At 40.0% G+C, this 24260-nt stretch overlaps 1 protein-coding gene across 2 annotated transcripts in view; it reads left to right on the top strand.

The window, feature by feature from the left end:
- Positions 1–24260, top strand: part of LOC150076375 (protein kinase C, brain isozyme-like) — an 847829-nt gene that overhangs the window by 308737 nt on the left and 514832 nt on the right. For both annotated transcript variants that reach the window (XM_090387781.1, XM_090387780.1), the window contains exon 5: positions 16655–16783. In XM_090387781.1, coding sequence (XP_090243907.1) covers positions 16663–16783 — 121 coding nt within the window. In that variant the 5' untranslated portion in view covers positions 16655–16662. The remainder of the gene's footprint in view (positions 1–16654; positions 16784–24260) is intronic.

A 24260-nucleotide genomic window follows, 5' to 3' on the forward strand; every position in this document is an offset into this window, starting at 1 on the left:
TCCTCATCCAATAGAGCAGGTGTGCATCAAATCGATGAGCAAACAAGTCAAGCCAAGAAAATATACTCCCTGAAGTTTGTAAAATCTGAAATTATTTTAGAACATCTTAGGACATACAACTGGGATGCTCTCTATAATAAACCAGTGGAAGAAGCTACCAATTTGATTGAGGAACAGCTCTTATTGATTTCTGACCTGGGTGCCTCGAAGGTGGTAAGAATCACCGACAAAACCAAACCGTGGTTCAACAAGATTTTAAAAAAGGCGTTCGTGGCCAAGAAAAAGGCTTATTGGAAATGGAGAAATTCCGGATTTAATGAAGACCTCACGGACTATAAGAAAAAAAGAGCCATCTTCTTGAAAAAGAAACGACTTGCTCACTACGAAGAGATTCTAAGAAAATTACGACATTCAAAACGAATTGTTAGCAAAAAGGCTACTAAATTTCAAATGGTTGAAACTACATTCAAACACTGGGGTAAAGAATGCTTTGAAAGGCGACCAGGCGAAGGGATAGCTACAAATGATCAAGAATATAGGTCGGAGGACATGGCACAACATTTTTTTTGGCAAATGGCAGTGTTTGTGTGAATACATTATCAGATGTCACTCTTTCTGGAGAAGATATCATGAATGCTATTAATTCCTTGCCTAACAAATCTACAATCGGCCCCGACAGGTTCTCAATTTTTATTTTAAATATTTGTAGCGCCTATATTGTTGAACATATTCCAAAACATCCTGAAAGATGGAATTCTCCCCCGCAGATGAAATCACTACTATGTGAGGCCAAAAAAGAACCCTTCAGACTTTCGGCCCATATCGATCAGTTGTTCGTTTTTCGGACTCTTTGAAAAAGTCGTTCTCCCTGCTGTAATCCAACAGTGTTTTTCACACAGGCCACCCCACCTCCATACTGGGAAAAGAGTGCATAGTACAAAGTACATTCACTATTACTAATTTGTTGGAGACTTCAGAATACAACAAGCTTTAAATGAAAAGGCCCAAATTGATATCATATTCCTTGACATTAAGGCAACTTTTGATAATGTTTCCTTATCTGCCCTTGAAAATATTTTGTCAGTTTACTTCCGCATTGAAGGCAGACTATTACAGATTATCAAGACCATTTTGAAGCCAAGAAACCTAATTGTACAATATCAAGAATTCCGTGCAGAATACACCCTCACTTGGGGAATTCCTCAGGGAGGTGTTTTATCAGCTTTGCTTTTTGCGGCCGCTCTGGAACCTTTTCTATCGCAGAATCATAGTTTTATTTCACGCGCTGACGATATTAAGTATTTTGTTGTCTCTAGCGAACTCACCTTTGTGTCCGACGTCAATTCCCATGCCAACGCTCAGCTTCATGATCTGCATTTATACTTAGGTAAAATAGGTTTGTGGCTAAACTCTGACAAGTCAGCACAACTGACAATAACAAATAAGAAGATAAAGAATAGAATTCAGTTATCTATAAATGGAGCCCAGATTAAGAAAGTCTGCACCTACACTGACCTTGGATTGACGTGGGATGTGGGCCTTACCTTTAAAAGGCACTTTCAGAACACCAGAACAAAAACTCTTGCTGCCATTTGCGCTGCATGACAGGAGATAACTGCGATTCGGAATCAACAACTAGTGATCCAATACATCCAAAGATGTATTGTTCCTGTTTCCCTCTATATCTCAATTATTTGGTCTTCTGCCCCAAATATCTATTAGGAAGTTTCTCTGCGTGGAATACTGGATGTTCCGGTGGTTGAATAGGATTGCCGGGAAGCCCTTTACAATTTCAAAATCCATACTGTATACAAACTTAAACGTAGCTCCATGGATACAGATGATCACCATGCATAATATCAGCACCCTTGCACAACTTCTGACTGGGAGTTTAGATGTCCCACAAATTGATAATCTTGTGGCCTGAGGGTATTAGAGCCCTGGGACTCGGCTCTACTACCCTCATAGTCTCCAAAGCGCTCAACATCACACAGAAGGATTAAGGCGGATGTTTCCTGCCAATACTCTGAAGCTCTTTAGAGTCTTCAAAATCGATCCAAACAGGTACTGCCATGACAAAGCCTACAGGAAGATGATAGCAGCAGACTTGTATACTATACTACAAATTTAATGAAGAGGAGAGTGTGCATTTCTGTGGAATTTGTGCCTATGTACTCTTAATCATCTGTAATGAACGATTTTTGTGTCGTGACTGTTGATGTATTTATTAATTTATTTATTCTTATGTATTTTCTGATTTTCAATGTTGCCGTCTAATTTGTTGTAGGATGTCTGTATTAGTCACCCTCCAAGATAATATCTGTACAGGGGTGTTAGATAAATAATAATAGTTATTATTATGCTGGGAGACTGATATAATAATAATATTAAAATGATAAAAAAATATATGTATATTGTGAAAGTTACTCCATTGGACTTACCTTGGAGAAGGTAGGAGCGACGGCTGAGGCAGATAGTGGCGTCATCTGGTGTCACTCGCGAGAACTAACTAAATAAATAAAATAAACCACTGGACATAAGCCGAAGCTAAACAAGTCCACCTCCATAGATGGATGATGTTGCAGATAAATATTCATACTGCATCGAGTGTGGTGCAGGATAAAGTCATTCGCGTTCAGGCCTTAGGCAGAGGGGTCAATTCGAAAAGTTGGAGACAGTCTCCCGAGCAAGACAGTGGAGCAAGTGGCACTGTCCCCCCGTAAGGCTACCACAAGAGAAGGGCAAGACCATCCAGCCCACCAACTGAAAGTCTTTACTGCGCAACTGCGCTAGTGACCAATTGGGAAGGAAAAAAATGCCAACGCATGAAGTAGAGCATTGAAATGAATACATACATCATGCGAGCATACCATGAAATAACCAGGCTAGAGACCGATATGACAATGTACAGATCGCAACTACTACCAAGTGGTTGGAACGATACCTGGATATTCAGGTCACCAAACAGCGATTAGCAGACTAAAGAGGGAGTATCGTCACGGAGAACCTAATAGCTCCTGCCATCTTGGAAAAAATAAAGCAGGATGTCAGCGATCTGCTACAAAGCACAAAGAATATGGTCAATTTGGAACCAGAAGAGGAACAGCAAGGAGAAATACAACCCAGAGTAGCTGAAGTGGAAAGTCATGCTATCCAGAATAGAATACGAGTTGAAGAAGGCCCTAACAGAATTCGAAGGAATGGACCCCACAAGAACCCAAATGATACCTAAGCAGAGGCCAAATACAATCCTGTGGATAGTTACAGACCACCTGAATCGGAAAATAATGCCACATTACCTTGACAACAATGGTGCAACGTTGGAGGCTATCCACACAGCCGTATACTGTGCTGCCATAGCAGCCACTAGGATTAATGGAAAAGAAATGAGAGAGCAGCAGAAGAACCGAAAACAGAAGGAACTGCCAACTTGGGAAAGAAGACTTCAGCAGAAGATAAAAGAATTAAGAGCCAAGATAGGTCAGTTGACCCAGTACCAATAAGGTAATAGAAGTAAGAAACTGATTGGAAAGGTGAAGAGCATCCTCAAGAGAGACAGCGTCCACAGCAAACATGAGAGCAGAAATCAGAGAATAGGAAGAATACTTGGACACACCAAAGCAGAACCTCCTCGCACTCAGCAAGAGGCTACACCGATACAAAGAGTGCTCCCAGAGGAAAATAAACAACCGAATCTTCAATGAAGATCAAAGAGCCTTCTACAGGATAAAACTGGGTAAAGATGAGATAGCAGGAAACGGACCACCCGAGAAGAAGACGATCGAAGAGTTCTGGGGAAATATCTGGAGCGGTGAAGTAAGTGAAATATAACAGTAGAGCACCCTAGATAGAAGTAGAACGGAAGAAAATGAAGGACGTATGAGAGAGAAGAGTGAAGATTCGACAAGAAGTAAAACAGTTGATCAGGAACACCCACAACTGGCGAACCCCAGATAATGATAACATCAGAACTACTGGTACAAAAAACTCACCTGCACACACAAGCACCTAGCAGAGCAGTTCACTCGAATGAAAAGCAACCCGGAGACAATCCCGAAGTTTCTCACTGAAGGAGTCACATATCTGAAGCCTAAAGATGAAGATTCAAGAAACCCGGCAAAATACAAGCCAATCTCATGCCTCCCAATGATGTACAAGATCCTGATCAGCTGCATAACTAAGAAGATATCAGACCACTTAGAGAGTCAGAACATAATGGCCGAACAGCAGAAAGAATGCAAGTGGAGGAGTAAAGGATACAAGGAGCAATTAACCATAGATGCCGCAGTTATGGAGCAAGCCTTCAAGAAGCACCACAACCTATGCACGGCTTACATTGATTACCGCAAGGCCTTCGACTCCGTACCTCATAGCCGGATAATAGAGACCCTGAAGATCTACAAGGTGAATCCGATAGTGACAAACTTCCTAGGAGCAACAATGGCGAAATGGAGTACCACCATTAAGGTCGAGAACATCACAACCAGGCCAATCGCCATTAGAAGAGGAATCTTTCAGGGAGATGCTCTGAGCCCACTATGGTTCTGTCTAGCACTCAACCTGCTATCCACCATGCTCAACGGCAGCAAGTATGGATATAACTTCAAAGAAGGAAAAGAACCTGTACACCCTCACCCACCTGATGTACATGGATGACATGCAGCTCTACGTGGCAACCGAGAAGCAACTCCAGCAACCACTCCGGATCACCGAAGAATTCATCAAGGGCATCAGAATAGAAATTTGGTCTAGAAAAATGCAAGACCCACACACTGCACCAGGGAAAATTAGTTGGCTGAAACTACCAGCTGCTGACTGGTAAAGAGATCGAAGCTATGACAGAAGGAGAGACCTACAAATACCTAGGGATGATGCAGGCTGAGCAGTTAGAGCACAAGGAAATCAAGAAGTGCCTGACCGAAAAATATCATCAAAGACTCAGAAGCCTGCTGAAAGCAAAATTGAATGGAGGGAACAGTTAAAGCCATAAACACCTGTGCACCTCCAGTACTAACATACACATTCGGGGTCATAGATTGGACTGATACCGAAGAAGATATCATGCGAAAGATAAGGACAATGATGACCAAGAGTCACCAACACCACCCAAAGTCAGCAGTGGAGAGAATAACAATACCTCGGAAAGAGGGAGGAAGGGGCCTGATAGACCTGATAGAACAACAGAAAACAGCGATAGTTAAACTGAAGGATTACTTCCAGAACAACACAGCACCTCTCCGCCAGGCCATAAGGAAGATAATTAAGTGGTATACCCCACTCAACCTAAGTGAGGAAACCCCTCCTGCCCAGACAGTACAAGAAACGAAGTTAGAAAGATGGGCAAAGAAGACACTCCATGGCAGACACTTCAGTGATCTCCATCAAGATCACATCGACACAATTGCTTCCAGTGCATGGCTCACAAGTGGGATGCTCTTCCCCGAGACTGAAGGATTCATGCTGGCCATCCAAGACCAGGTAATCAACACCAGAAACTATAGAAAATACATCGCAAAGGAGCCCAGAATGTCAGATGACACATGTCGACGATGCCACCTGGCCGTAGAAAGGAACCAACACATCACTGTGGGGTGCAGGGTGATCACTCAGACTAACTACACTCATAGACACGACCAGGTAGCCAGGATAATACATCAGAAGCTAGCGAGGAAATGCCTGTTAACCAAAGAAAGTGTACCATACTACAAGTACGAACCCCAGGCAGTACTAGAGACCAGAACCCACAAGCTGTACTGGGATCGTGCCATAATAACGGATAAGACCATCCTGCACAACAAACCGGACATAACCCTTGTGGACAAGATGGAAAAGGCTACCTACCTGATTGACATAGTGGTGCCAAATACTAGCAATGTCCAGAAAACCCATGAGGAAAAAATTAGGAAGTACACGAACCTGAGACACGAGATCAAGGAGATGTGACATATGGAAGAAGTATCAATCATCCCAATCATCGTGTCAACCACTGGTATGGTACCAAAGACTCTACATAGCAGTCTATCAGCAATAGGTCTCCCAGAGAACACTTACAAGGAACTCCAGAAAGTCACAATCCTCAACATCTGTAGGATAGTCAGAGATTTCCTCAATCGACAGGAACACCAACACCAGACATTACAACCACCCTATGTACTTGGTAGCAGTACCCGTCATGGAGTGGAATCCCCAATCATGGAGAAATAATATAAGAGCAACAACAATAATAATGATGTTTCGTATTGCACCATGTGCAATACGAAACGGGGATGAATCAGATTGGTCCACTTGATATTGATGGGTCAACTGTTGATGATCCTGCTCAGGTAGCTAACAAACTAAATGAATATTTTGCATCGACATTCACACATGAGGAGTTATTCAGCAAGGGGAATGCCAGAGGTGTATTCAACTCTAGCAGTAAGCTACAGAATCTTGAAATAACTGGGAGTAAAGTGGAGGAGAAACTGTTGAAGATAAACACAAGAAAGGCACCCGGGGTGGATGGGATCTATCCAGTTATATTAAAGGAGGCAGCAAAGGAAGTAAGCAAACCCTTAGCCATAATTATGAGAGCTTCCTTGGACTCAGGGGAGGTACCCATAGACTGGAAATGTGCAAATGTGACCCCAATTCACAAAGGAGGATCAAAGGCTGACACAAGTAATTATAGACCTGTGAGCTTAACTTCTGTTCCAGGAAAATTAATGGAGGCACTGGTTAAAGAAGCACTGCAGGATCATTTAGACAAGACTTCAGTTATAGCTCAGACACAGCATGGTTTTGTTAAGGGGAAGTCTTGCCTGACCAACTTGATTGGATACTATGATGCAGTCACAAAAGAACTGGATGCAGGGAATAACTTTGATATTATATACTTGGATCTTAGAAAGGCTTTTGATACTGTTGCACATGGAAGACTGCTACACAAATTGGAGCAGTGTGACATTGGAGGCAAATTGCTGCTATGGATAAAGGGGTGGTTGAGGGGGAGAAGACAGAGAGTGGTAATCAATGGACACTGCTCATCGTGGACTAATGTTATTAGTGGAGTCCCTTAGGGCTCAGTGTTGGGTCCATTATTGTTTTCTGTATTTATAAATGATATTGATGATGGTATATCAAGCTTAATGTCCAAGTTTGCAGATGATACAAAGGTTGGCAGGGTTGTCAAGGACACTACTGACACTATGCTGCTGCAACAGGATCTGGAAAGGTTGAGCAGATGGGCTGAGAGGTGGCAAATGAAGTTTAACATTGACAAATGTAAAGTACTACACATGGGAAAAAGCAACCCCATTGCAACGTATCAACTCTGTGGTACTACACTGACAGTGGTAGAGAATGAAAGGGACTTGGGGGTGATTGTGCAGGCAGATATGAAGTTCTCTGAGCAGTGCAGACGGGCTGCAAGAGTAGCTCATGGAGTATTGTCAATGATATACAGGAATTTTTCCAGCAGGGATAAGGAGGTGATTATTCCATTGTATAAGGCAATGGTCAGGCCACACCTAGAGTACTGTATACAGGTCTGGAGGCGTCATTTCAAGAAGGATGTAGAGCTGCTGGAACGAGTACAGAGAAGGGCAACAAGATTAATGAATGGAACAAAGGGGTGCTCTTACGAAGAAAGGCTTAAGTTTTGCAAATTACAGTGTCTGGAGACTAGGCACCAGCGAGGTGATCTGATAGAGGTGTGTAAAGCCTTGAATGGTTTAAGCATGCTCAATGCTGATGGGATTCTTCCTCTAGCTCAGAAAAATCACCTGAGAGGGCATAAATTCAAATTGAGGAAAGACAGATGTAGGATAGACGTGCGGAAATTTGCCTTAGCTAGCGGGTGGTTGGTTGGTGGAACAGACTGCCATCCCTTGTGGTGGAGGTTGATAGCCTAAATAAGTTTAAGGCTCAGCTGGACAGGTATTTTGAACGAACAGAGGGGTGAAGTGGAAGTGGGTTTTTTTTTTTTTTTTTTGGCTGATGCTGCATAAGCTTGCTTTCTTGCATCAAATGCCTCTACTAATGCTAATGCTAATGTGGATGGCCTGGTACATATTAGTTGTTTACCTGGGGAAGTGGCACCTGGATGCACTATGGGATGAAAACAAACCGGTGGCAGTGGTGTCATGCTTTGGGAGATGTTCTGCTGGGATACTCTGGGTCCAGTCATACATGTGCCAGGCACTCTGATGTAGATAGAAGCATGACGAAGAGTACCACAGCCATTGATAGCGGACCTGACCAGTGTTCATAGCTGAGGACAAACCTGGATACTAAAGAATACCGATGACAGAGAAACCGACGAAGATCTCATACTGCATAGAAAGTCCAAGTTGCCACCTTGACGGAGCCATATTGGCTCAAGTCTTTGCACTGTCTTGTGCGGTGCAACCCTTTTTCTCCCACACCCGGCAGGGGGGGAGGTGATGGGTTGCTGTCTCCTCTCTCCCCTGCTACACCATTCCTTCCCTCTGGTGGGGCATGGGCATGCCTCACTGAATAATGGGGGTTACCTGCCCTATCGACCCTCTTCCTATTTCATCCCCTACCCTTCATTCTGCCCTTCAAGCTCTTTCTCTTGCACAGCGTATAGCCCTACACGTCCAAATTTGAAATACACCATAAAACTTCACCCGAACTTTTAGGCACTTCAGAAAGAGGCCTTCAGCATCAAACCCCATATTAGTGCTTTAATGTATCTGAACTAAAATTAAATGCACTCGTTCTAATTTTATTTTTGGTCCCAGTCACTAAAATCCCTGGAAAGTAAGTGGCAGACCTGCCAGAGTACAATTGTCCCACTGGTAGCAGCTAGCCTCCACATTATTATTATTATTATTATTATTATTATTATTATTATTGGCTACATGATGCAAGGAAGCCTGAAGCTTGTGCTGCACCTGCCAAAAAAAAAAAAAAAAAAAATTCCCAAGTTAACCTGAGTGAGAGAGAGTCAAAAGTAGAAGGAAATCACCAAGAAATATAAGAATGATGATGACATCCAGCTCGGGACCCTCTCACAGAACCCCCCATACTCACCAGATGTGAGTCCCTGGGGATGGCAAGGTATGGGCAACATAGGTCCCGTTAGGGGCTTGGCGGCGAATAAGCCGGATAAACAATGGGCACAACATATAACATTACACATGGGGGTGGGAAAGTATTGCACTGCCTCCAGTGGGTGCGGTATATTTGTCCAATCTTAGACAATTCAGTTTTATTTTTTTTATCTATTTTTTTTTTTCTTTTTTCTTTTAAATTTATATATATATATATTTTTTCTCTTTTTCTTTTTTTTCTCTCTTCTTTTTTTTATTTTATTTTATTTATTTTTTAATATATTTTATTTTTATGTTTGTATGATTTTTTTTCCTTCTATTTTCTTTAGCAATACTGGCTAAAAATTTTTTCCCCCTTTTTTAAATTTCATTAATTAATTTTTTAAATACTGTTTTATTTTATTTTCATTTTTTTATTATTTAATTTTTTTATTTTTTTTTTATTTTTATTTATTATTTTTTAAAATTTTTTATTTATTTATTTTTTTTTCCTACTCTTTTTTTATAAGTTTATTTTACTTAAATTTTTTTTTTTTTTAATTATGATTTTATTCATTAATTTTTTCCTCTATGCTGGTACCCTAAGTTTGGGTAGCTGTGGGTATGGGATTTGCTGGCACCCACTGGTATAGCACTATCTCCACTTTGCCCTCTTCAGGGCAGACAAAGATTGTAATGGTCTATCTCCACTTGGCTAAGGACATATCTAGTTGTGGCCCACCTCCTCGTGGTGTAGACGGGCACCGGGCATGCTTTCCAGGAGATCGCCTGCCCAATGGCAGAGGCCAGAAACAACTAAACAACACATAATATACACAAACATAACAACTACACATTTTTGGCTGCTCTACTGAATTTTGTATCATCACAGAGTAACAGGGCAGAGATGAACTTATGTTCCTGGAGCTGCGATACAGAAGATATTCTACATGTGTAAATGGGGGGAAGGGGCAGGTTTATCACCTTACAATACATGGATTCTGTGCTCTTAAAAGTGTGATTTGCAAAGGGGTTCAAACTTCAGTTTCTGAGATAAATTCAAGTCAAAGAGAATCCTTTGGTCTGATTAGTCGAAATAAGTTATTTTTACAGAAAACTACTTCAGAATTTTCGAGAAATGATCGTTTTAAATTTTTCCGCTTTGTCTTGCTTTCAGTGATTTTGGGGGACATTCTCTTTTCGCACGGAAAATTCAGTTACTTTATTATGGCCATTGTTTGTTCACCGGGTGGGAGAAAGCCCTCTGTCTCAAACAACAGCAAATCACGTGATCCTAAAGGAGAACGGGCACTGTTCAACTTACTAAGGCCTAAGAAGGTTTACTCAAAGCCAGAAGTTGATGACATGACTCTGATGTCATCAATTTATTACTGACTTCCAATTTGAATAATTAATTTGTGTAGTGAACTTTTTGTTTTTTCTTTACTGTGCATTGATACACATGACGACTTGCTGACGCCCAAGAACACGACATGCAAGTTCGTTCCCTTCAGCACCCCCCTGGAGGCAGAAGTTTGAACCCATATCAGCTGCAGTTATAACTAACATTTCAGTAGACTTTTTTGGTAGACCAGATTCTGGAGACCTGTAAAATTTATCCCTGTGTCTCTAAAATTGCTGTTTTTTTAATCGGACATTACAAAATGCAGGTGCCAACTCTGAGCTCGAGAGAAGATTCTAGTTCCTCTCCAGAGGAGGAACCGGAGGATCCTAACCTTCCCCACTCTTAAATGAATCAGCAGAGCTTCACCCAGAAAAAAAGAATAAGAGAATATCTAAGAACCGTCCTCTACGCTCCTCTCCCTCCCCTGTTGGTGAACATAATAGGTCGCCGTCGGGGGATCCTGACCAGTCAATTTCCTCCAAACTCGATTTCAGCATCTCAACTCCTGTAGCAGCCTCCATCCTGGAATCACTTGCCTGTCCTGCCTCATCACCCCAGCTCCTCCACATACAGCTGCTTTCTTTCCCTCCTCCTCAACTGCCCAAGCTGATGTCCTGCCCCCCATGGCAATACAAACTATAACATCTGCTTCCAATGTACCAACTTACCTTCTACCACCATCCTCGCTTGATCAAACCATTGCCTCAGGAATTCCTATTACTAGCAGGCTGGCAATTCTGGCTCTTCCAAACTCCAATATGCAAGGGAATGAGACTGAATAAACTTCAATCCAATTATTTCAGTACTCCAAAAAAAATATCATCACATTTCTTAACAATGATAATAACAGATTCACCAAAGTTGCAGGAAATTAAATACAAAAGCTATTGGCCAGCCTAGAGATGATCACAGCTGCCCAACTTATTGATAATGAGAAGCTCAAGGCAGTAAATGAAGAGCTAAAGTCAAGGACGACAATACTTAAGAAAGTTCTGGACATGTTTTCTAGGTTTCCTCTACCACAGGAAGAAAACGTGGAACTGGAGAAAGATCCTGTCCCAGCCCAGCCCCTGTTAAAACCTATGCAAGTGTTGCAAGACCCAAAAAATCGATCCCACAGTCTAGACCCATCAACCAAATGCAACCAACAAAAGGAGATAACTTGAAACCACAGCATATTCTTCTCCTATGAACCTCAGAGGGATGTGAGGTTCGTAGGACACACCATTGAAGAGGTTTAGAGTGAAATCACAGTTAGGTTTAATTATTATTAGTCACATGGTGCTAGGAAGCCTGAGGCTTATGCTGCACCAGTGAAAAAAATTCCCCGAGTGGAGAAATCAAAGATCTAGTACAACAAACCCTGAAGACAGATTTTAAGACTGTGAAAGTCAAAACGCTTAGGCCCATCCGGAACCATGGAGTCTTACTGGAGATGACCTCCAAAGATGATTTAGTGACCATCTCAACAGCCTGAAGTCTTCAGGAATATCTTCAACTCTCCCAAAACTAGCTAACCCGTCTGTTGTTTTATACAGTATACTGAGAGATCTCACTGATGAAGAAATGTTGGAGGATCTGTTCTTCAAGAATCTTGCCAATTTAGGACACACCATTGAAGAGGTTTAGAGTGAAATCACAGTTAGGTTTAATTATTATTAGTCACATGGTGCTAGGAAGCCTGAGGCTTATGCTGCACCAGTGAAAAAAATTCCCCGAGTTACCCTGAGAGAGAGAGAGAGAGAGAGAGAGAGAGAGAGAGAAGTAGAAAGGAATCATCAAGAAAGAGAAGAATGATGATATCCAGCTCAGGACCCTGGGTGTGCCAAGCCCATACTCACTAGATGTGAGCCCCCTAGGATCAGTAACTCACCGAGTCATCACACTGCCACTAAACCTGTTCAGGAGCCTGATGTCCCTTAACAGGATTTTCCTTGGGTACACCCTCCCATAAATTTATGCTCTTCACTGTGGTGACAAAATGTTTCCTTTGCCTGGGGTTTGGACATACTTCAATGCATTGCACCCACACATCACCAACATGTGGGTGCAATGCCCCGAAGCGGTCAGGTGCATGCGGAATGCCAGAGCAAGGATGAGCAGCCCAGCTGCTCATCCTATAAATTATCCAGCTCAGGATTCAATTTGGTATAAAAGTTTTACATATTCTTATATGAACTATCGTCCTGGTCCTCTAAGAACAAATTAAAATTATCCCCAACAAAATCGAAAGATCATGATTTTTAAACACAAATTAGACTATCGCAGACCACCAGTTGTAAAACGTTGACAAGAAATCACTTCCACTTGTCCGAAGAGCACCAAATTTTTAGGAGTCATCATCGACGACCCGCTTTTCCTTTACTGAGCATATTCAACATCTGTCTGTCAAAGTTAAGAGTTTTACCGCGATGCTGCTCCAAATTACCAGACATGACTGGGGACTGAACACTAAAACCCTACATCTATTTTACAATGCTGCCATAATCCCAATTACAACCTACGCTGCCAGCCTTTGGTTTAGACGTACTGCACTCAAAACAGTACAAACCAAGTTATCCACTATTCAACAGTTGCTTTTCTCCTCAGCCTACTTCACGTTTGCCGAAACAGTATCAACTCCAGCTTTACAGACTCTTGCAGGCACCATACCACTTGACTTGCATGTTGTGTTTAGAGGGCTTTGCTTTTACATCCGCAAAGGCATTTCCGTGGAATTTCAGGGGAATCATTGTTAACCCTCAGACTGATCCCAAAACTGAGCGAACCAGATGCTGGAATTTGTTAGTGAATACCTGGCAGAATAGATGGAATTCTACCGAAAAAGGAGCTATCACCAAAAACTTCGTTCCCGACGTAACTGCACTACTTGCATCATCCACCAGAAAATGGTTTTCACACCCTCACTGTTTACCTCCTACATACTAACTGGGCATGGTTCGCTTAACGCAAAACTCTACCAATTCAGACTTTCCAATACAGTCTCCTGTCGATGTGGGCTACCGGAAGACTCTCCTCACGTACTTTTTGAATGCTCCATTTACGATGATCTAAGATCGGGCTCTTAAGGCAACAGTACCAAACTTGTGTCCCGGAGGTGAGAAGATACTCATTTCTGTCAACAATTTCCAGGCCCTTCAAACCTTCCTGCAATGCTGCTTTTAATCGCAGGAAGGCTCTCAACCTCAATGTTTAATTCAAGAAATGAAACTGAAAATGCATCATAAATCATAATACAACTGTGCGCTGCCTCGTCGTCCTGATGACGTCATATACAAAATTGTTGTGGCTTTCCAAGAACACACAAAGATTTTGACAGATGCTGCACTTCTCTGACTCATCCTTTATCAAGACTCTCTTCAACTAAACCTCTGCTCAGTGATACCGTCATCTACCAGAGACTTCTGACACCACTCCAGATTAACAGAATTCAGAATTATATCTAGAACTTGTTCCTGCCGATCATGATTGAATGACATTACAACTTCTGTTTGACAATACACCTTTTCTCTTTGTGGACCCACTTTGGGCAGCACTGCATACAGATGTGGGCAAGAAATGGATAAAGATTTTATTTTTATTTTTTTTTTTTTTTTTTTTTACTTTATGCTATTCTCATCCTTATTTCTTCGTCTTCTGCTGTCCTTTCTCCTGGGAGTGTGTGCTGTGTGTGTGTGTGTGTGTGTGTGTGTGTGTGTGTGTGTGTGTGTGTGTGTGTGTGTGTGTGTGTGTGTGTGTGTGTGTGTGTGTGTGTGTGTGTGTGTGTGTGTGTGTGCGTGCGTGCGCGCGCTGTTGCCGGCTTGCTGGCGCGGGGGTTCTTTTGAATGGCTCCAAATCCTCTTTGGACATTCAGTACGTGACTGTTGAGGTTGGCCTATGGTTCTTGCGCAGTTGTGGCCCTACCTCCCCGTGGTGTAGACGGGACACTGGGCAGGCTTTCCAGGTGATCGCCTGCCTGGTGACAAAACGGCCAGAAACAACTAAACAACACAACAACACACACACTGCACGAACATAACGTTACACACATTTCTGGCCTGTTACAGTGCTTTCTGTAACCATCACAGTGTACAAAGACGGAGATGAACTTTCGTTCAGGTGCCGTCCTACATAAGATACTATACATGTCTACATGTCTACATATTCTTATATTGGTTTTCATATTATAAGTTAGCTTGTTCAAAAACGTCTTAGAATTAGAGGCTTTTGAAGAGGCTAATTCTGCTGCATTTTAATGCTTAGTAATATATGAATGTTTTAACTCCCCAACCAAAAAATGTATAGTTTTTAGAAATATTGTCATGCTAATCAGTTAGCATATTACTCTGGGTGGGGCCTTTAAGGAACAGTGTTTCTTATATATACAGGGGTGTTTCAGTTAAACGTTTCAGAACTTCTAAGAGGGGTAGGGTACATCCGGACAACTCGAAATCATATAGCAATGTGGGGTCGGAAATGCTTTCCTGAAGCGGTGTTGTACACAGAAGCACCATAAAAAGAAAAGAGACCGTAAGTGAGAAATCGTTTTAAATAATACATGAAAAGAAGCAAAAGGTACATGGATTAAAGTAAGTGTTCGAAGTTTCTTCCACGGGCTACAATGCACGCCTCACATCTCCGACGCATGGACATCCGAACATTCTGGAATACTCCAGGCGAATTTCGAATTTCTTCGGCAGCTACTGCGATTCTTGCAACCAGCTCCTCAGCATTTGCCAACAGGGGTGTCATAAACTAGCGATTTCATACGACCCCAGAAATAAAAATCAAGACAATGATAGGTCGGGTGACCGAGCAGTGCCAACGCACGGGACCACCATGTCCGATCCACTGTTGACCAAATGTGACATCCAGGTAGTTACGAACATCTCCGCTATAATGGGCAGGGGCTCCATCGTGTTGGAACCACATTGTCTGTTGCGTCGATGCAGAAATCTGTTCATCTCTCAAAAAGTTGTTGCAATACTTGCTGCAGAAAGATCAAGTAGATAGGTCCGGTTAGACGACACGGTAACAGGTAAGGTCCGATGAGGTGATCTCCCATAATACCCAGGCCCATACATTGACCGAAAATCGAATCTGTGCTGCACGACGTCGTATTGCATGCGGGTTCTCGACCGCGACCCAGATATGGTCGTTATGCGTGTTGAAAATTCCTTCCGCTTGTGAAGGATGCCTCATTCGGAAAAACAACACTTCAGCAGGAAAAAGGGGATTTGTAGCACATTTTCCAAGGTACCACTGTGTGAAAGCAATACGAGGTGCATAATCCTCCGGTTGCTGTGTCTGGACACGCTGCACGTGAAACGGATGCATGTCTTGTTCTCGGAGAATCCTCCAGACGCTGCAATGGGAAACCACGACTGCGTTTGCTAGACTTCGTGTACTCGTTCTTGGATTCCCCTGTACATGCTGCAGCACATTCTGTTCGACGGCTGGAGTCCGTGCTGTTCTTACCCCTGTCCCCTGTCAGCTCTTTCAAATGAACCTCTCTCAGCTAACCTCTGGTGCAGTCTTGCAAAGAAATTATGACTGGGGAATACGCCTCGTCGGATATCGTTCCGCGTACAAACACTGTGCGGCTGGCCCACTACAATTTGCAGCCCCGTACGCCAAATGCATATCGGCTAACTCTGCGTTCGTGTAATCATCCATCCTACTAACTTGGCGTTCTTGTTCAAGAAATTCGAAATTCGCCTGGAGTATTCCAGAATGTTCGGATGTCCATTGCGTCGGAGATGTGAGGCGTGCATTGTAGCCCGTGGAAGAAACTTCGAAACACTTACTTTAATCCATGTACCTTTTGCTTCTTTTCATGTATTATTAAAACGATTTCTCACTTATGGTCTCTTTTCTTTATGGTGCTTCTGTGTACAACACACGCTTCAGGAAAGCATTTCCGACCCCCACATTGCTATATGATTTCGAGTTGTCAGGAATGTAAGCTACCCTACCTTAATTTTTTAATGTAAAGTTGGCTGTAACTAGACAAAGGGATTCCTTTCTGTCCCCATCCCCAAAATCACATGATTTTGAACATTCATTCCCCATTACACCCTTGATTACTGATTCATATTAATAACTAAATAAAAAAAAAAAAAACTTGAATTGTAATCTGTTAAAATATTAAAATATTAATCTTTTGCTTACTCAGAATATAATCTACAATATAATATGCTATATACAAGTTTTAATACTATTTACTTTCTTATAGCATGTGATATGAATGTGCATAAGCGATGCCAAGAGAGCGTCCCAAATTTATGTGGCTGTGATCATACAGAGCGGCGAGGTAGAATTGAACTAAAGATTTCTTCCTCCAACAATAAACTCATGTGTGAAGGTAAGTAATTAACAAGTGCAATCCTAAATGTGTGTGTGTGTGTTTAATTTTGTTTTAGTGGTACTGTTTGCTTTAATTTTGTTGGTGTTTTTTTAAAGTAATAAACTAATCAAAAATATTGCTGCTTTAAGAAAGACTATTTTCAACCTTGTTGATCTGTGGACCACTTCAGTGGACAAAAGCCCTGGTGGATAAAACCCCTATCTCCTTGCTGGAACATGTCATTCCAAAAACTTTAGTACTGGATGTCAGTAATTTGCATTTTTTGAGAGCACATGGACTACTCTAGAACCTTAACAGACCATCAGTGGTCTATGGTCTGTGGTCTACATTTTGAGAACAACTGCTCTAGAAAACTTTCATAACAGATGATTCTCTATGAGGAATGAAAATATAATGTAAATTCGAAACTTTCATAACTCTTTCTACTGCAAGAAGTAAGAACATATGCCACCAATGCATCTCGGATAAATTCAGTATTGAGACTATGGCATATATGTTCTTGTTTATACTCTGGCACAACCACCAGGTCAATGGAGTTTACAACAAATCAGTCAATACAAATGTTAATCGTATTTAGCGGTCACGGGCTCGAATCTCGGTCAACTCAAAGAGCATGTGCTACTGCATTCGCACTCCTGACCACTCTGCTACATCATCTCGACTACAGTGGTCTCAGAGATTTTTTAAATTCTATACAGTGGGACCAACTGATGATACAACAGCAAATTCTAAATGGGAAGCATTCAAGGAATTAATCTTATAAGCTATAGGCTTTTCATATCAACTAAGAAATACTGTTCAAGTTTTAGGCCTAAATGGATTTCAGATGAACTAATGAGACTTGTGGCATGGCAGAAAAATTCATGGAAAGCATATAAATTATCAGGAGACACAGATGCCTGTGGCAGATATAAGCTTGTCTGTAATCAAGTCACAAAGGAGGTTAGGCAAGCGAAGGCAGATTACGAAAAATCTTTGGCAAAGGATGCAAAGAAAAACAGTAAAGACTTCTTTACTTATGTAAACTCTAGAAGGAAGGGGATGAATTAGATTGGTCCACTTGCCATCGACAGTTCAATTATTTGATGAACCTGCTGAGGTAGCTGACAAACTGAATCAGTATTTTGCATCTACATTCACACATGAGGAAGTCTGTAGGGAAGTGGAGGCCAGAAGCTTATCAAACTCTGGCAGGAAGCTAAATGATTTTGTAATAACTGAGAGCAAAGTGGAGAAGAAGAAATTGTTGAAATTGAACATAAGAAAGTCACCTGAGGTGGATGGGATCCACCCAGTTATATTAAAGGAAGCAGCAAAGGAAGTAAGCAAACCCTTAGCCATAATTATAAAAGTTTTCTTGGACTCAGAGGAGGTCCCCATGGACTAGAGATGTGAAAATGTGTCCTCAATTCACAAAGGGGGTATCGAAGGGTAACACAAGTAATTACAGACCTGTTAGTTTAACTTCTGTTCCAGGGAAAGTAATGGAGTCACTGGTTAAAGAAGCAATGCAGGATCATTTAGACAAGATTGCAGTTATAGTTGTCTGACAAATTTGATTGATGTAGTATCCAATCAAATTTGATGTAGTATCCAATCATCATAGTATCATATCAAACCAGATATGATACTATAATGTAGTCACAAAGGAACTGGATGCAAAAAATAATTTTGATATCATATACTTGGATTTTAGGAACGCTTTTGATATTGTTGCACATGGAAGACTACTGTACATTGGAGCTGTATGGCATTAAGGGCAAATTGCTAAAATGGATGAAAGGTTGAGTGGGAGAAGACAGAGAGTGGTAATCAATGAACACTGTTGTTTGCGGACTAATGGTATTAGTGGAGTCCTCCAGGGATCAGTGTTGGGCCCATTGTTGCTTTTTGTATTTATCAATGATATTGATGAAGGTATATGAGGGTTAAAAGTCTAAGTTTGCAGATGATATGAAGGTTGCCTGGGTTGGTAATGACAGTAATGATAGTACACTACTGCAACCATATCTGGAAACGTTGAGTGGATGGGCTGAGAGGTGGAAACTGGAGTTTCACATTGAGAAATGTAAAGTACTGCATATGGGTATCAGTAACCTCAGAGTAACATACCAATGGGGTAGTACCACACTTCTCTGCCTAGCAACCCAAAGGTCGCAAGTTCGAATCCCGCCTCGGGCTTGGATCAAAGTACTGCAAAAACCTTGGGAGGTGCATTATGGCCACAGAAGCCGATGCGCCAACTACCAAAAACTACCAAAAAAAAAAAAAAAGTACTACATTTAGAGTAGTGGAAAATGAAAAGGACCTGGGGGTAATTGTGCAGTCAGATATGAAGTTTTCTGACAGTGCAGACAGGCTGCAAGAGTAGCTCATGGTATCTTGGCAATGATATATACATGAATTTTGCTAGCAGGGATAAGGAGGTGATTGTCCACTTGTATAAGGCAATGGTCAGGCTAACCTTGAGTTCTGCATACAGATCTGGAGGCCTCATTTTAGGAATGATGTAGAATTGCTGGAATGAGTACAGAGAAGGGCAACAAGATTAACGAGTGTAACAAGGGTTGCTTTTACGAAGAAAGGCTTACATTCTGCAAACTGCAGGGTCTGGAAACTAATATCTGCGAGGTGATTTAATTGAGGTGTACAAGACCTTGAATGGTTTGAGCAAGCTGAATGCTGATGGGATTCTTTCTCTTGCTCAGATTACTCATCTGAGGGGACATAAATTCAAATTGAGCAATTTAGCAAGCAGATGGTTGATTGTTGGAAGAAACTTCCATCTGTTGTAGTGGAGATCAACAACTTAAATAAGTTCGAGAACTAGACAAACATTTGGAGTGAATGGATGGGTGAAATGGGAAGGTTTTTTTTTTTTTTTTTTTTTTGGCTGATGTAAGCTTGCTTTCTTGCATCATATGCCTCTACTTGTGCTAATAATATGTAGAAAAATATCTAGCTATGAAGTTCAGCACCAGCTTCTCAGAGATCTCAGGAAATGTGGCAGTCAACAGGCCAATTGGTATGGTCAAAATGATTAGTGAATATCACTCAAATCGATTTCAAAGCCTCAACTCTCTGTGAGCATTAAATCCAGAATTTAAAATAAAGAGAATCATAGAAGACAAAAATGTGTGATTATGACTATTTCTGGAATATATAATCTGACATTTCTATTTAAAAAAAAATTATTTTAATGCTATTTAATAAAGGATTATTTGACCAGGCCCCCCCCACCCACCATTATTGACCATGCTTTTGTGTGACTTTAAACAATGTGAACTATAGTAAAATGACTTTTATATGTTTGGATTTTACACATTAGTAATTTAAAAAATATGGATGATGAAAATCTCATAAAACATTGGAAAGATATTTATATGGTGTTATAAAATGATAATGGATATGGGCTGTTGTATGGAGGAATTTAAATTTTTTTTTCAAAATATTTCTCGTCTCAAACTGAAATTGCTTTTAAATATTCTTCTATATGGTAGCAGAATATTTAAAAGCAATTGCTCTCACCAAATGGAGGGTATGTATCCATGTCTGTATGTATATATAATGTATATAAAGTTAAAACTGATTAAAAATTATGTGCATTCAGTGATTGGTTAGGAATGTTTAAGAGAACTCTCAATAGTTTCTTTAAAAATCGATTGCTAAGGGAAATTAATTTCTCAGATCACTAGAAAAATTGCCATTGGAAAAGTTAGGTTACTTATTTAATATTTATATGTAATTTTACTTAAAGATTAATATCTTTTAGTCACATAAATAATTTAAAAATGCATATAACATCTTGAAATAAAAAAAAGATCCCTTGAAATATTTTTTTGTCTAGGACTTCACAGAACTTCATTTGGTTAAACGTATATAGCAGTTAGAGCAATCTCTCAGACCATTGTCTTCCAAAAACAGTAATAAATGTTGTTTTTTACATGTTTCACAGATGTTTTTCAAACACATCTGTCAAATTCCATGCTGATTGGAAGATTTCCTGTTGAGGAAATGCTGTGGCCAGTAACTTTCAAGATATTATGTTTGTAGTTAAGTAGTTTAAACCATTATATAGATGGCATTTACAGAGAGTTAAAAGCTCTTCTACCTTACTTGTTACTGTGCATAATTAGCATTAGGTTCTTCATGTGTATATTTGGTTTTTTATTTTGGATTCATCATGACAGTTTGTTTTTCTCTGTAACTAGAATGGCTGTGCTAGCTTCTGACAGACCCTCTAATTTTAGTACTTGAAATTGTTAAAAAGTAAGTTTATACATTTAGTTTTAAGAATAATTAGAAGGGAACTAAGCACAATCTTTGGAAGCAGACTTTCTGGTCTTTCTGAACTTAATAGTTATACATTTAGATATATAATCAGTTGTGAACTTTTAAAGGTAAATGTCTTCACCCTAACCAGATCCATAGAATGAAAGGATAATCCATTTTTTCCCAGTGTACTTATATTGCTGACTCATGTGAAAAATTATAACATGCTAAAATATTTTACTCTCTGATGTAGTTAACACTTGTTATTTCCATTATTTTCAAGAAGGTTCAAGGTGGAATTTAATTGAAAAAGTTTTTTTTTCTTGTTTTTATCAAATTGTTACATTATTTTTTCATGTAATGTGCTATGTATTATAGAAATATTCAAAAAAAAATATTTTTGTGCTGTCTATAACATAGCTTTAATTCATTAGTGTAGCTGATATAATTACAGCTATTATGTGAATGGCAGAAGACATCCATTTACATAATAATTTTTGGGTGCCTACGTAGCCAGGTGCGAAGGAGCAGCAGTGTGTAACACACACTTCTTGATTAGACCATGGTTCGAGCCCATCACCACCAAATATGGAGAATGTGGAAAGGTCAGGGAATGACCACCGCATATTCTTGGAGCAATATGGCCTTAGTTGCTAATGCTCCCAACAACAACAACATAATAATTTGGTACTGTGTCGCAACATGAAATTTACTAAGTAAAAAACAAGGTATAAATGAAATAAAATGTATGGAATAGAGAAACAAAAGTCGTTATATTTTTAAAGTCTAAAATTTTGTTTTATCCAAAAAAAAAAAAAAAGAAAGAAAGAAAGAAAAAAAAAAAAAAAAAAGGTAGCGGGGGAAATGAACACCCTAACTAAGACTAATAATAAGGGGCTAGTCATGTCAATCACTGCTACTCTCAACAATCAATTGGAACTATTAATTTACAATCTGGTACAGACTGTAAAGACTAACCAAAAAAAAAAAAAAACAACAACAACAATACTGTAGAAGCAAAAGTCTCAATATAAAAATAAAATCATATCTTAATTGCATTGCTTATTTTCATAACTGGTTTTTAACTTTCTTTAAATATTTATGTTTCATTTTTGCTTTTACTTCAGTCATCTGGTTAAAAGAAAAAAAAAAAACCTCTTTAATTAGTTTTAGTATTAATATAGGCAAATGATGCAGGATAGCAAACTTATACAGCATCAGCCAAGGAGAAAAGGCCAACATTTCCAATATCATCTGCCCATCCCTTATACAGTTTGTCTACTTCTTTGAATTTATTCAAACTACCAACCTCAATAACACCAGATGGGAGATTGTCGAAACAAACTCCTATCTGCTGTTATAGAGGTTGGTAGTTTGAATCCTTCATCTTGCTTAGATTACACACATGGGGGCTGATCGAAAATCTAAGCAAGATGAAGGATTCCATCAGCATTGAGCTTACTCAATCCATTTAAAGCATTAATCACCTCAGTCAGATCTCCTCACAAGTGCCTAGTGTTCAGGTGCTGTAGTTTGCAGAACCGAAGCCTAAAATCAACCTTTTGTTCCCCCTCACTAATCTCATTACTCTTCTTTGTGATCGTTGCAACAGATCGACATCCTTCCATTTGCCTATATTAATACTAAAACTAATTAAAGAGTTTTTTTTTTTTCCCTTGTAAACAGATGACTGAAGTAAAAGCAAAAACAAAACATAAATATTTAAAGAATAAATATCATTGGACATGGTGTCTTGTCAATGATATACAGGAATTTTTCTAGCAGGGATAAGGAGGTGATTATCCCCTTGTATAAGGCAATGGTCAGGCCACACCTTGAGTACTGTATACCTCATTTTAAGAAGGATGTAGAGCTGTTGAACGAGTAAAGAGAAGGGCAACAAGATTAGTGAATGGAAGAAAGGGTTGCTCTTATGAAGAAAGGCTTGAGTTTTGCAAATTACAGTGTTTGGAGACTAGGCACCTGCAAGGTGATCTGATTGAGGTGTATAAAGCCTTTAATGGTTTGAGCATGCTCAGTACTGATGGGATTCTTCCTCTTGCTCAGAATAATCACCTGAGAGGGCATAAATTCAAATTGAGGAAAGACAGTGTAGGATAGATGTGTGGAAGTTTGCCTTTAGCCAGTGGGTAGTTGGTTGGTGGAACAGACTTCCATCCTTTGTTGTGGAATTTGATAGCCTTAATAAATTTAAGGCTGAGCTGGACAGGTATTTGGAACGAACGGAGGGGTGAAATGGGAGCATTTCTTTTTTTTTTTTGGCTGTTGCTGCATAAGCTTGCTTTCTTTCATCATATGCCTCTACTAATGCTAATGCTAAGAAATTACCGATGTTACCCCTTTAATGCTCCTTTCTGAATTGTAGATGCATTTGCATATCTCCAGTCTACAGGGACCTCCCCTGAATCCAAATATTTTTTCATAATTATGACTAAAGTCTTGCTTAGATCCTTTGGTGTCTAATTAAATATAATTGGTTAGACCCCATCCACCCCAGCTGTCTTTTTTATGTGTAGCTTCAACAGTTTCTCTTCCACCTTCTTTTTCTTCATTTATCACAAATCATTTACCTCACTGTTAGAATGTGATGAATTTTTTTTGGCAAACCTTCTTTTCCCTAAAGATTTTTTCATGTGTAGTATTAATTGTAATGTTGCTCTGGGTTTCCCCCCACTCAGCTGTGAATTCTTCATGTATGTGAATGTACTTGAAAAATATATATTTAGTTTTTCAGCAACCTGAACAGATCATCAACAGTTAAACCATTATCAAGTGGACCAATGTGTTTCTGTTCTGTTAGTATTTACATACAGTAAAGAAATCTTTACTGTTTTTCAAAGTTTCAGCTCATTCCCATAAAAATATATTTCATATGTGTATAAACATATATATAATTATAATTCTTAGCCTACTGTACTGTTTGTACCTTTCAAGGAAATTCCAAACAATGGGTTAGTGGCAGTAAACTCTATTTAGGTTCAGTTACCATGGACAGAACTATGCTAAAAATCCTCTTGGCACTTCTCATACTCTTGAAGTGTTAATAGCTTAACTACACTTCTTGCAGCACAGCAGTTTGTCTTTTGTGCCAGTAGTGCCCACCACTTCCCTCAGCTTCTAGGATTACTTGTGGAGAGAGAAAGTCCATGGAACATGAAGCCATTGTGATTTTATGTTTCTT

Source organism: Mastigoproctus giganteus, chromosome 13 (genome assembly GCF_048544385.1).
Source record: "Mastigoproctus giganteus isolate SK-2022 chromosome 13, ASM4854438v1, whole genome shotgun sequence".
Classification (NCBI taxonomy): domain Eukaryota; kingdom Metazoa; phylum Arthropoda; class Arachnida; order Uropygi; family Thelyphonidae; genus Mastigoproctus; species Mastigoproctus giganteus.